Here is a 12,957-nt window from a genome sequence, read left to right on the forward strand (position 1 = left end):
AGCAGTGGATCCAGTACTGATCCTGTGGCACACCACTGGTCACAAGCCTCCAACCTGAAAGGCAACCCTCCACCATCACCTTCTGTCTCTACCTTCAAGCCAATTCTGTATCCAAATGACTGATCCTCCCTGTATTCCATGTGATCTAACCTTGCTAAGCAATCTATATGTATGTTGTATATGCTTCTGTCATTTGTTAGGGATTAAACCTCTTCAAATGCGGCATAGCGCTGAGTATTGGTTGAATTGCTTTATTACTAGTCGTCCCCTCTTTGGTTGTTTAGACAAACAGCAACCAAAGATTTCTTGATCTAACTGTAAAATTACATGATGATAAAGTTTCCGTTGGGGGAGTGGGGAAGAGATTGATGATGGTGGGTGGTTGCTGGGAATGTGATAGGTAGATGAAAGTTGGGGGGAGATGATGGTAATAGATCAGAGAGGAGGGTGGAGTGGATAGGTGGGGAGGAAGATGGACATGTCGGAGAGTCCAAGACAATGGTGCCAAGTTGGAAGTTTGGGTCTTGGATAAGGTGGAGGGTGGGGAAATGAGGAAACTGGTGAAATTGACATTGATTCTGTGTGGCTGGACAATCCCATCTTCCACCTTGGCACCGCCCTCTTGAACTGTCCGATCCTATTTCCCCCCACTCCCCCATTTATCTCTCAGCCCCCTAAGGCTACCCCCTCAATACTGAGAAAGAGTTCATGCTCGAAGCATTTGACCTATCAGTTTCTGTTGGACAATTGTGTTGTTGTGCATCTCAAAGGCCACCTTGGAGAGTGCTTAACTGAAGATCAGAGGCTGAACATCCTTGACTGCAGAAGTATTTCCCCACGGGGAAGGTACATTCCAGTCCGGCAATTTTTTTTTTGTAATTATCTTTCTGCCTCAATTAATTGGATCATAGGTAGTTTTTCACTTTTAAACTGTTGACACTTTTCTGGCACTGGCTGACAATTTTCATCACCTACAGAGACTTGTTATTAAGCCTGTCAGCACTCCACCCACACCATTTGTATGATCTTTTGACACTCTGTCTATAAATTCTGTGCCATTGTGCATCTCTTCATTTCACTGACAAAGGAGGAGCGCTCTGAAACCTTGTGATTTCACATAAACCTATTTGATTCTAACCTGGGATCGTGTGACTTCTGACCTTGTTCACCTCTGGAATTCAGCTCTTTTGTGCAGGCTTCAACCAAGGCTCCAATGACGTCAGGAGCTGAGTGGTTCTGGCAGAATCCATACTGTCTGTCACTGCATGGGTTATTACTCCTCCTTGATAATCAAGAGTAGACTGAAGGGGTGCTATTGGTTGGTTTGGATTTGTCCTGCTATTTTTTTAATGGAGAGTATGTACACATTAGTTAGATGCCAGTTTGTAACTGTACTGGAAGAGCTTTTCTAGTTGAGTGGCAAATTCTGGAGCATAAGTCTTATAGCACTATTGTTGGAATGTTATCAGGCTCCGTAACCTTTGTAGTGTCCAGCACTTCTAATGGTTTCTTGAATGCTGGGAACCACTGGAGGAGAAGAGATGGATCATCCACTTATTATTTCTGGCTGAATATTTCTGTGAATGCTTCAGCCTTATCCTTTGCACTGATGTGCTGGTGGATTTGCAGACAGGTTCCCCAACAAGAATCAATGTTCAACATTTTCAGCTTTGATAAGTTTCACACAGCCACCATACTGCTGATACTTAAACCTTAGCGTAACCTTAAATGGTTATATGTAAACCATGGAGCAATCAATGCCAGTTAAAATGATGGACACTTATCAGGTTTCCCCTACATGGGGCAATCCAACGTCAAAATCACTGAGATGTTGCATTGTCTCTTTGTCTCTTTCATTATCTGCTGACTTCTTAGCAAGTCCATCCACAAAGCACTGGCATCATGTTGACCAGATTTATTATTTATCCTTGAATGGCAAAAGATCTTGATTACATTTAAGAAGCTGCTGATAAATGCAAAATACTTGGAACAGAGACAGTATATGTACTCAAATAATTTACATAACTAGAGTCCTGAGGAATACATTGATTAACCTAACCCCAGCACTGTTTTATCATTCTCTATTTGAGTCCGTTCTGATAAATGTGAAACAGCAATACCCTTTTAAGAAGAAACTTTCCTGAAGGTTCTCTCAATGATTCTAAAATTAGCCCCCTCTATGTAATATTTCTTGCCTACAAACATTCTTTTCCCTAGGGGCTGGTACTCATCAGCTTCTTTTAAACTTCAACATTGACTCTGTTATCAGAATACTGAAATAACTGGAAGGCTCTGAGCATTGTTAAGAGATGTGTTGTCAAATGAATTAACTCTTTCAAATTTTCTCTCAATGAGCATGTAAGTTTTATATTCTAAATTGGTCTTCATTTTGCATTTTAAATTTTTTTTTAGTTTGCTTGCAGTTAACAGAATAAAATGCTGGTAAAAATGATGACAGCAAGTGAATATACATTATGTGCAAACTGCTGACCAGTTTCCTTTCCTGCTCTCATTTTAGCTGATACTGTTTTCTTCCCTATAAATCTCATGTTGTTACCCCATCCCTCATTACTACCATGGACTCTTCTGACCTGTAAACTGTTATCCATCACCAATCTCTGTCTTCTCAAGTCTGGAATGTGTAATCATCACCCAAATTCATGCCCATCTTTCCTCGAACTCCCTGTTTGAATCCTTCTAGTCAGATTTCTACTCCTTCCACAGGACTGAAATGGCCATCATCAGATTACAAATTATATCTGCCATAAACTATTCTTCATCCTTTCAGCAGCCTTTGACATGGCTGATTACACCATTCTCCTCCCCCATCACTCATCCATTATCCAACTTGAAACACCATTCAGCAAAGGTATGGCTGATTGTCAGCTCAAATGGACCTTCCCAAAATGTCCACATAGCCCTTAATGCTCAAAAACCAATTGCCCATTAAATGTACTAAATGACTGAACATCCTCAAACCTAAGGTAGAGAATTCAAAGTTTTCGCCATTTGAGTGAATAGAGTTTTCCTCATCACATTCTTAAAAACAAATTACCTATTAATGTGCAACTGTAACCCTCTAATTATAGATTCCCTAGCCAGAGGGCACCACATCAACTCAAATCTTGTACAAATGTTATAATTCAATAAGATCACCTCCCATTCTTGTAAACTACAGGGTAAATAGGCCTCGTCTACTCAGTTTTTCCTCATAGACAATCACCTCGTCCTCGCCATCATTTGTTTTGACTTTTGTTGCACTTCCTCAGAGATCAGCTATGCAAATTACTCTGGGAATGGTCTAGCCAAAACCCTCTATGATTATAGCAAATTGATACGTATGCACGTTAATGAGCACACTGGTTCATCATTGGGAACTATGGAAAGCCCCATATCAATGTTCAGCCAAGTGATTCACAAAGATAAAAGACTGGAAATTTTATGGAAGAATGTTGGCCACTTATGTTTGAAGTTAATGATCTGATTTAACATTTTAATGATGATCAGAATACAAAATACAGTCTGATAATAGTATTATAATTTTTCTATGTAGCTCTTCTTTTCTAGTAGAGATGGGACACAAATACCAATGTTTATTATTCATAAAAAAGGAATCAAACTTGATAACACTCATCCTGCTTTTCTCTATGGATATGGAGGCTTCAATATATCTCTCACACCAAGCTACAGGTATGTAGAAGACTTTGACTTTTTTTTAAACAAACTGGCAGGTCACCCGTGACATAATTCAGTAGGAGTCAGCAAATACATTGCCTTGTGATTGGGTGAGATGGGTGTATTTTCGTTAATATTGCATTCTGCAGAATGGGTAGCAAAGTTTGACAGGACTTTGAAGGGGGGGCTTTGTACTTGTAATTATGTAATAAAAAAAGGCCTTCATGTAAAACTTTCATTAAAGTATTAAAGGATAAATCATTTTTTGAATAATTCATGTTATCATGGGTTTTGTTATTTTAAAGAAAACATTTTTCATTTATGTTCAGTTCCTGAGGAAAATATGGTTAAAAAATCTTTGCCAATTACAAGTATCGGATATTTTTCTCTTTTGATTAATTCTAAGTAAACCTGACTGATGTTCCAAAACTGATTGTATTCAACTGCTGTGTTGTCTCATGAATATTTTTCACACTGCTAATTTGTTTTAATCTTTCTCTCTCTTCATTTTTGATTTACTGCAATTTTGCTTTTTGTTGTAGGAACTAACATGAGCTCTTTACAGTGAATCAAAATTTGCATACAGCTAATGTACTCCATCAACAAGATTTTATTATGTTAGAGTGAATAATATTAATTGCTGTGCTATTATTAAAGGAGTTAAATTTAACAGTGAATGTAAAGAAAGACTTGCAGAGGGATCCAGCACTAGGGAGCACAACCTTAAAATTAGAGCTTGGCACTTTATGGTGATATCGTTAAGAAGGGATAGTAGTATACACTCTTAGAAAATGTTTAGCAGACATGTGAATTTAAACATTCAAAACTGCAATGATTTTTTTTGTGAAATCAAGCATATTAAGCATCTTGGCATATCAACCAAGATGGGCAAAAGACGTTGATAAACAAAGAAGTTCGACCAAGAAATGTGGAGATCTGAAACAAACAAAAACAGAAATTCAGATCTGGCAAGGCAAAATTAAACGTTGAAGTAAAATCCTGTCCTGTTCCAATTCTGTTCAGCCCAACATGCTAGGCTGTCTGAAAGACTATATAATTTAATTGGAATCCATTACTTTTCCCAACGTCCATTAGCATTTGCCTTTTCAAATTTTTGTTTTGAATTCCTCCAACTTACTTTACCGCATGCTGCCAACATATACTTCTTTTCCTTTTACCTTCAACCACTTCGCTTAAATGTAGCTGTGCTGTTCACCTTAACTAAAATCATATATTTATTGTCCTTCTTTTTAAATCGATCTGTTCAGACATGTTATGACACATCTCTGGAGCAGTTGGAACTTGAAACCAGCCTTCTGGCCAAGAGATAGGGACACTACCACTGTCCCACAAGAGTCCTCTTTATTTTATCTTTATCTTTGGTCTCCTACTAGTGGAAATATTTATTCTACATCTATTTACCCCCTTAATTATAAGAACTTATTTCAGATCATCTCTCAGCTTTCTCTTTTCTAGAGGAAAGTAAGGCTGCCATATTTTACTGTCATGATGATTTTTCCCTATAGTACCCCACCCTTTCAAACAAAAGTAATTATGCATAAAGCTTCAATTACTTATAGGTATTTTGGCAGCATCTAGTCAACTCTCAAATTCTAATGTATACGTTGTGGGGAATAAACAGAAGCTTATTCCTGATTAGGTATGAACTGGTACACCAGTTATTGTAGTTTGGAAAGTACATTTTGAGGTAAGTGGTTGAGCTTCGACTAAAGATTTAAATTATTGTCAAGTAATTAAAAAAAACTAAGCATGTGTAAATATTTTGTGTATCTGTCTCATCACCAGATGATACTTTACATCAGTAATGAGCTGTGAGTGTACAAGTCCATCTAATGATACTGATATTTGAACATCTGTTTCTTAATTGCAAAATTCAAAATTCTCCTGGCTGTAGTCTCCTGAGCCTGATGCTATTCACCTTCTGATCTTGTTTGTAATGCATTTAGTGGCTCATGTAAGAACCTTGTTGCAATTTAATGTCAATGTATTTTAATTGATTTTGGTTGCACTGATGTTACTAGACAAGTTGATGAGGGTCAAGCGGTGAATGTTGTGTATATGGACTCCAGTAAGGCATTTGATAAAGTTGCCCATGGTAGGCTCGTTCAGAAGGTCAGGAGGAATGGGATACTGGGAAATTTAGCTGTCTGGATACAGATTTGGCTGGTCAACAGAAGACAGCGAGTGGTAGTGGAAGGAAAGTACTCTGCCTGGAAGTCAGTGTTGAGTGGTGTTCCACAGGGCTCTGATCTTGGGCCTCTACTCTTTGTAATTTTTATTAATGACTTGGATGAGGAAATTGAAGGATGGGTTAGCAAGTTTGCAGACGACACAAAGGTTGGAGGTGTCGTTGACAGTATGGAGGACTGTTGTAGGCTGCAGCGTGACATTGACAGGATGCAGAGATGGGCTGAGAGGTGGCAGATGGAGGTCAATCTAGATAAATGCGAGGTGATGCATTTTGGAAGGTCGAATTTGGAAATTGAGTACAGGATTAAAGAACGGATTCTTGGCAGTGTGGAGGAACAGCGGGATCTAAGGGTACATAGATCCCTTAAAATTGCCACCCAGGTGGACAGAGTTGTTAAGAAAGCATATGGTGTTTTGGCTTTCATTAACAGGGGGATTGACCTTAAGAGCCGTGAGATCTTGATGCAGCTCTATAAAACTTTGGTTAGACCGCATTTGGAATACTGTGTCCAATTCTGGTTGCCCTATTATATGAAAGATTTGGATGCTTTGGAGAGGGTTCAGAGAAGATTTACCAGGATGCTGCCTGGAATGGAGAGCTTATCTTACGAAGAGAGGTTGACTGAGCTCGGACTTTTTTCATTGGAAAAAAGGAGGAAGAGAGGGGACTTAATTGAGGTGCACAAGATAATGAGAAGCATAGATAGAGTTAATAGTCAGAAACTTTTTCCCAGGGCAGAAATTGTTAGCACGAGGGGTCATAGTTTTAAGCTGTTTGGCGGAAGGTATAGAGGGGATGTCAGAGGCGGGTTCTTTACGCAGAGAGTTGTGAGAGCATGGAATGCGTTGCCAGCAGCAGTTGTGGAAGCAAGGTCATTGGGGATATTTAAGAGACTGCTGGACATGCATATGGTCACAGAAATTTGAGAGTTCGTATTTTAGGTTTACCTCACATGAGGATCAATGGTCGGCACAACATCGTGGGCCGAAGGGCCTGTTCTGTGCTGTACTATTCCATGTTCTATGATTGTAAAAAGAAATAAAGTAAGATATTACCATTTCCTGATTTTTGGCAGGAATAACTTTATCTGCAGTATTACATGCAGTGCTATATTCAAAACCAACAGGGTACCAGTTCAAGCATCACAAGCCAGGAATTGCCCTTTGCAGTTGCATATTAGGAGAGGTAGCACTCTGGTTTGCTAACAGGATCTGGTGGTCGGGATGGTGAAGAGAAGGGCTGCTGTCTTTCCTCAGGACAGCAAGAGGAGACCTGGTGTTAAGTAGCCACCTGGGTCAGTGTCATTTCTTCAGTACAAAGCAACAAGCAGCATTTTCACAAGAAAGTTAATGACGATGTGTGCAATACAAGGCTAAGAATCGCCATCTTTCTGCTACCTTACACCCAGCTCTTACCAAAACTTATGGTCTACCAGCATTCACTGTTGGGTCTAGCATTACCTTCATTCACTTTCACTCACCAAGTACCACAAAAGATTGACCCTGCCCTCTGTGCTACCTAGTCACTCACTCCGCGCACTTCTTCACCTGTCTGGGTATGCAAGTCAGGATGTGGATGCATTGATGTCCAGTTCTGGAAGCTGCTGCCATGCTTAGACCTCTAGATGTCCATGTGGCTAGCAGGAAAAATTAGACAAAACATAGCTAATGGGGGAACCCAATAATCTCAAAGGCTGTAATTTCAGGGATGCTACCAGTGTCATGTGCTAGTGACAGGATATACCGTATGAATACATGGCAGGAGAAATGGTGTAGGCGGAGGAATTCAGATTCCTGGGACATTGGGACCATATAGGGGGAAGATGGGACCAAGCAGAACAAGTCGCATCTTGGCAGGACCAGGACCAATGTCTTTGTTTATTTAATAGTGCTGTTGGAGCCAGTTTAAACTAGAAAGGCTTGGGGCTGAAAATCTGAATAGGGAGATAGAGGTGGTTGAGGCAAGAGTATAAACAAAAGACACAAATGTAGGAAGCAAAAGTGGAAGGCAGAAAAAACGGAGGAGAAACAATGAGTCCACAGTGCAAATTAAAGGTAAGATAACTAATAGGGTAAAAAGGCAAGTCTGAAGGCATTATGTTTTAATACAAGAGTGTTTGCAATAAAACAAGATGAACTAACACTGCAAGTAAATATAAACAATTATAATATAGTTGCAGCAACAGAGATGTGGCTTCAGGGTTACCAAGAATGAGAACTAATTGTTTAAAAAGGGCAGACAGAAAAGGAAAGATAGTAGTAGCATTGTTAGTAAAAGAATATTCCTCCAAGAAGGGAGGCAGAATGTTGGGTCAAAATCATGAAGTGGGATTTGTATGAATGTGGATAAGAAACACCAAGGGGCAGAAAAGGAGTGTAGTCTTTCAGCTCCCAAACAGTAGTGGAGATGTAAGGGAAGACACTAAACAGGATATCTGAGATATATGATGTAAAGGTGCAACTGCAATCATGGATGACTTTTATTTACATATAGATTGGACAAACCAAACTAACAATGCTATTATGGATTTCCTGGAGGTGTACATGATGGTTTTTGTCTAATATGTTGAGGAACTAACTGGAGAATAGGAAATTCTAGATATTTTTAACCATCCTGACCAAATGTTATGAAACACCTCTGGAGGAGGTGGGGACTTGAACCCAGGCCTTCTGGCTTACAGGTAGGACACAACTACTGTCCCCAAGAGCCAAAATAAGAAGAGCTATTCTAGGCTGGTACTGTGTAATGAGAGAGGATTAATTAACAACCTTGTGTAGGATCCCTTTTGGGAAGAGCAACCATAATATGACAGAATTCTTCATAAAGATGGTGATTGAAGTTTTTGAATCTGAAATTAGGGCCTTTACTTTAAATAAAGGAAACTGAAGCTATGTGGCGTAAATTGACAAAAATGGATTGGGCAACTTTAAAAAGGGGGTTGATGGTGGACAGGTAATAGTTCATATTTAAAGATGATGTACATAAATTACAGTAGTTATTTATTCCTATTAGCCATAAATATAAGGGAAATGCGGCTCAACCATGAGTTAGGAATAGTATTAGATCCAAAGAGGAGACATAGAAAATTGTCAGAACAAGCAGCAAACCTGAGGACTGGGAGCATAATAGAATTCAGCAAGGGAGGACAAAAAATATTGATTGCGGTAGAAAATAGAGTACGAATAATATTGCAGGTAACATAGAAAGTCATTGTGAAAGTTTCTAAAAACATGTGAAGACAAAAAGACCATTAAAGACAAATAAGAATTGAAAGAACAGCGAATGCTATAAATCAGAAACAAAAACAAAAGTTGCTGGAAAAGCTCAGCAGGTCTGGCATCATCTGAGAAGAGAAATTAGAGTTAAAGTTTCAGGTCTGGCGTTCTGAGGAAGGGTCAGCAGACCCGCAACATGAACTCTGATTGAAGACAAATGTTTGTCTCTTTCAGTCAGAAGGAGAAAGTGAGGACTGCAGATGCTGGAGATCACAGCTGAAAAGTGTGTTGCTGGAAAAGCACAGCAGGTCAGGCAGCATCCAAGGAGTAGGAGAATCGACGTTTCGGGCATAAGCTCTTTCAGTCAGAAGCCAGGGAAAATATAATGGGTAATAAAAAAAGAGTTGAACACATGCTTTAGTTCTGTCTACAGCAAAAGTGGGCATATATCACCAGGGCCTGATAATTTCCATAAGAGTACCAAAAGAAGTGGCCATGGAAATATTAAAGGCAATGGTGGACATCTTCCAAAATTGTATTGTTTTTGGAGCATTTGCTACAGATTGGAGGGTGGCAAATTTATTCCTGCTATTTCTAAAGGAAGGGAGAGAAAGATTTACAGACTAGATAATCTGCCACGAGGAGTAGGGAAAATACACAGGTTTATTGTAGAAGATTTGATAACAATACATTAAAAAGAGTACAGGATTGAATAAAGCCAGCGTGGGTTTATGAAAGGCAAATCATGCTAAACAAATTGGTTAGAAATTTTTGAGGATGGAGTTAGGAGATCTAGTGGGAGAACCAATGGATGTAGTGTATTTGGATTTTCAGAAGGCACCTCAAGAGTTTAGTGGGCCAAATTAAGGCACTAGTATATTGACCTGGATTGAGAATTTGCTTGACAGACATGAAACAGAGTACGAATAAATGGGTCTTTTTTCCAAGCAGAACTAGTAGGATACTGCAAGGGTCAGTGCTTGAGCTCCTGCTGTTCCAGATTTATACATGATTTGGATGAGGGATCAAATGCAATACTTCCAAGTTTGCGAATGACAGAAAATTGGGCGAGGTTGTGAGGAGAGTACAAGGAAGCTTCAAGATAATTTAGACAGTTTGTGTGAGTGGGCACACACATGACAGATACAGTACAGCACAGCTTAAGTTTGGTGCGAGGAACAAAGAGAAGTATTGTTTACGTTGTGATATCTTGGGAAGTGTGGATGTAGAAAGGGATCTGGATGTCCTTGTCCACTATAATGCACACTCAAATCTCCTTACTGAAGAAAGGATATACTTGCCAAAAAGGGAGTGCAACAAAAGTTTACTAGGCTGATACCAGGGTTGGCAGGACTGTCCTTTGATGAGAAATTCTTTTGACTGGAATAGCCAGTTTTTCACAACCTCAGGCTACTTAGTGCATCAAACATTAAATAGAAGGGGAATAATTTAAACTATGTAGAAGATTTAAATTTTGATCAGGGTTTTGCAGCTAAAAAAGTCACAAATTTCTGCAAGAATTAAAAGGACTTATGGATGTAGGTTTGCTCGCTGAGCTGGAAGGTTAATTTCCAGACATTTTGTCACCCTACTAGGTAACATCTTCAGTGGGCATCCGGGCAAAGCACTCCTGATGATTCCTGCTTTCCATTTATATGTTTGGGTTTCTTTGGGTTGATGATGTCATTTCCTGTGGCAATATCATTTCCTGTTCTTTTTCTTGGGGGTGGTAGATGGAGTCTAACTTGATATGTTTATTGCTTATTGGGATTGTATTATAGAACCCCTAATAGTCAGAGGGAAATTGAGAAATAAACTTGCAAGGAGATCTCAGCTATCTGTAAGAATAATAGGTCGGTTATGGTAGGAATTTTAACTTTCCAAACATAGACTGGGACTGTCATAGTGTTAAGGGTTCAGATGGAGAGGAATTTGTTAAGTGTGTACAGGACAATTTTCTGATTCAGTATGTGGATGTACCTACTGGAGAAGGTGCAAAACTTGACCTATTCTTGGGAAATAAGGCAGGGCAGGTGACTGAGGTGTCAGTGGGGGAGCACTTTGGGACCAGCGACCATAATTCCATGAGATTTAAAAAACTGATGGAAAAGGATAGACCAGATCTAAAAGTTGAAGTTCTAAATTGGAGAAAGGCTAATTTTGATGCTATTAGGCAAGAACTTTCGAAAGCTGATTAGGGACAGATGTTCACAGGTAAAGGGGCGGCTGGAAAATGGGAAGCCTTCAGGAATGAGATAATGAGAATCCAGAGAAAGTATATTCCTGTTCGGGTGAAAGGAAAGGCTGGTAGGTATAGGGAATGCTGGATGACTAAAGAAATTAAGGGTTTGGTTAAGAAAAAGAAGGAAGCTTATGTAAGGTATAGATAGGAAAAATAGAGTGAATCCTTAGAAGAGTATAAAGGCAGTACGAGTATACTTAAGAGGGAAATCAGGAGGGCAAAAAAAGGGGACATGAGATAACTTTGGCAAATAGAATTAAGGAGTATCTAAAGGGTTTTTAGAAATGCGTTATGGATAAAAGGGTAACTAGGGAGAGAATAGGGCCCCTCAAAGATCAGCAAGGCAGCCTTTGTGTGGAGCCACAGAAAATGGGGAAGATACTAAATGAATATTTTGCATCAGTATTTTCTGTGGAAATGGATATGGAAGATATAGACTGTAGGGAAATAGATGGTGACATCTTGCAAAATGTCCAGATTACAGAGGAGGAAGTGATGGATGTCTTGAAACGGTTAAAAGTAGATAAATCACCAGGACCTGATCAGGTGTACCCAAGAACTCTTTGGGAAGCTAGAGAAGTGATTGCTGGGCCTCATGCTGAGATATTTTTAATCATCAATAGTCACAGGTGAGGTGCCAGAATACTGGAGGTTGGCAAATGTGGTGCCACTGTTTAAGAAGGGCGGAAAAGACAAGCCAGGGAACTATAGACTGGTGAGCCTGACCTCTGTGGTGGGCAAGTTGTTGGAGGGAATCCTGAGGGACAGGGTGTACGTGTATTTGGAAAGGCAAGGACTGATTCGGAACAGTCAACATGGCTTTGTGCGTGGGAAATCATGTCTCACAAACTTGATTGAGTTTTTTGAAGAAGTAACAAAGAAGATTGATGAGGGCAGAGCAGTAGATGTGATCTATATGGACTTCAGTAAGGCGTTCGACGTTCCCCACAGGAGACCGATTAGCAAGATTAGATCTCATGGAATACAGGGAGAACTAGCCATTTGGAAACAGAACTGGCTCAAAGGTAGAAGACAGAGGGTGGTGGTGGAGGGTTGTTTTTCAGACTGGAGGCCTGTAACTAGGGGAGTGCCACAAGGATCGGTGCTGGGCCCTCTACTTTTTGTCATTTACGTAAATGATTTGGATGCGAGCATAAGAGGTACAGTTAGTAGGTTTGCAGGTGACACCAAAATTGGAGGTGTAGTGGACAGCGAAGAGGGTTACCTCAGATTACAACAGGATCTGGACCAGATGGGCCAACGAGCTGAGAAGTGGCAGATGGATTTTAATTCAGATAAATGCGAGGTGCTGCATTTTGGGAAAGCAAATCTTAGCAGGACTTATACACTTAATGGTAAAGTCCTAGGGAGTGTTGCTGAACAAAGAGACCTTGGAGTACAAGTACATAGCTCCTAGAAAGTGGAGTCGCAAGTAGATAGGATAGAGAAGGTGTTTGGTATGCTTTCCTTTATTGGCTAGAGTATTGAGTACAGGAGTTGGGAGGTCATGTTGCGGCTGTACAGGACATTGGTTAGGCCACGGTTGGAATATTGCGTGCAATTCTGGTTTCCTTCCTACTGAAAAGATGTTGTGAAACTTGAAAGGGTTCAAA

The 12,957-nt window shown here is 39.9% G+C and overlaps 1 protein-coding gene across 1 annotated transcript in view; it reads left to right on the forward strand.

Annotated features, from left to right (window-relative positions):
* LOC132836977 (prolyl endopeptidase-like) overlaps positions 1-12,957 on the forward strand; it is a 162,521-nt gene that overhangs the window by 105,485 nt on the left and 44,079 nt on the right. Inside the window, exon 11 of the mRNA XM_060856581.1 lies at positions 3,554-3,690. Coding sequence (XP_060712564.1) covers positions 3,554-3,690 — 137 coding nt within the window. The remainder of the gene's footprint in view (positions 1-3,553; positions 3,691-12,957) is intronic.

The sequence above is a fragment of the Hemiscyllium ocellatum genome, chromosome 3 (assembly GCF_020745735.1).
Source record: "Hemiscyllium ocellatum isolate sHemOce1 chromosome 3, sHemOce1.pat.X.cur, whole genome shotgun sequence".
Taxonomy (NCBI): Eukaryota; Metazoa; Chordata; class Chondrichthyes; order Orectolobiformes; family Hemiscylliidae; genus Hemiscyllium; species Hemiscyllium ocellatum.